Below are 1,498 nucleotides of genomic sequence, written 5' to 3' on the forward strand. Positions count from 1 at the left end.
CGTGCAAGGCCTTCAGCAGAGCCTGTCCACCTTCAGTTGCCACGTGCTGCTCATACGCAACGTGCTGCCGTCCGCCACGCGCGTTGTGGGTGGCTGCGGGTTGCGGCCGGCAGCCGGCACAGCGGCGTGTGTGCCTTGCAGCGTGCGGGCCCTCCCTTTACCGCCTCCCACGCCCGGTGGGGGTCATTGCAGCCACAGCTGGGCTGTGGAGGGCGCTCATGCCGCCCGCTGGGCTGCCAGGCACACCACCGGGCGTGGGAGGCGGCAAAGGGAGGGCCCGCACGCCTGCAAGGCACACACGCCGCCGTGCCGGCTGCCGGCCGCAACCCGCCGCCACCCACCCCGCGCGTGGCGGCCGCCAGCACGTTGCGTATGCGCCGCACGTGGCCACTGAAGGTGGACAGGCTCTGCTGCAGGCTCTGCCCGTCGCCCAGGTCAGCCAGCACGCGGTTAAACCACAGCAGGCCCTGCCCAGCCTGCTGCGCACCCTGCTGCTGTGCACGCTGCTGCTGCCCCTCCCCCCGCTGCTGCGCCTGCTGCACCTCCGCCTCCCCCTGCCCCTGCGGCGGCGCCTGCGGCAGGAACAGCCCTGCCTTTGCCATCAGGCATGACAGCCCCAGAGCCTTGAGCGACGCAGTCTTGCCGCCGGTGTTGGGCCCCGTCACCGCCACCACGGCCACCCCCGGGGGAACGGTGAGGTCCACAGGCTGAGGCCGCACAGGCTGCCCGGCTGCGGCGGCGGCGGCGCCTTTGTCGTTGCCGCCGCCGCCGCTCGCCGCCCCGGCCTTGCCGCCGCCGCCGCGGCGGGGCGTGCTGCTGCCTGCTGCACCCAGAGGCTGCGGCGCGGCGGCGGCTGCCAGCTCCGGCACGAGCGCCAGGCCCGCCAGCGGGCCGCTGCACGGCACACAAGACACGGCGCGCTTGAGCTGAGCAGTGAGGGGTGGAGGGTGGCGCACGGGGCGCAAGCAGGGTTGGCTGGTGGGGGGCACTGCTGCAGGGCTGGGCCTCCCGCGGCACAGAGTGTGTGTTTGTTTGTGGGGGGGTGGGGGTGGGGGCGCGCACCTCAGGGACTCAGCCTCCACCCGCTGCTGCTGCTGCTGCTGCCCCTCCTCCAGCACCGGCGGCGGCGGCAGCGGTGCCAGGCACGGCTGCAGCAGCAGCGGGTGCCAGGCGCGCGGCAGCTGCACCGGCCCGCCCGCCGCCGCCTGCTCGGCGGTCAGGAAGCGCGGCGGCGCGGCGGCGCCCAGCCAGGCGGCGTGCCGGCCGCGGGCGGCGGCCACATCCAGGGAGGCGATGGCGCTGAGCACGCTGCGCAGCTGCTGAGCATGCTGCCCAACCTGCAGGGCCCACCAGGGCACCGGAACAGCGGGTGTGGGCAAGAGGAAGGAGCCACGTGGGGCGGACAGCAGCAGCCCAAGCAGGCGGCAGCCCTGCGGCACCCACCATGCCGCTCAGCGCCATCAGCACGGCCGTCTCCTCCGCCGCCTCCCTGCCCGCC

General features: G+C 75.0%; 1 protein-coding gene across 1 annotated transcript in view; it reads right to left on the reverse strand.

The window, feature by feature from the left end:
* The window catches only part of CHLNCDRAFT_135794 (hypothetical protein), a gene marked incomplete at both ends in the record, with an annotated part of 4,962 nt that overhangs the window by 1,834 nt on the left and 1,630 nt on the right, over window positions 1-1,498 (reverse strand). The window contains 2 exons of the mRNA XM_005846463.1: window positions 342-894; window positions 1,063-1,337. Of these exons, the coding sequence (XP_005846525.1) occupies window positions 342-894; window positions 1,063-1,337 (828 nt within the window). The remainder of the gene's footprint in view (window positions 1-341; window positions 895-1,062; window positions 1,338-1,498) is intronic.

This window comes from Chlorella variabilis (genome assembly GCF_000147415.1).
Source record: "Chlorella variabilis unplaced genomic scaffold CHLNCscaffold_14, whole genome shotgun sequence".
In the NCBI taxonomy this organism is placed as follows: domain Eukaryota; kingdom Viridiplantae; phylum Chlorophyta; class Trebouxiophyceae; order Chlorellales; family Chlorellaceae; genus Chlorella; species Chlorella variabilis.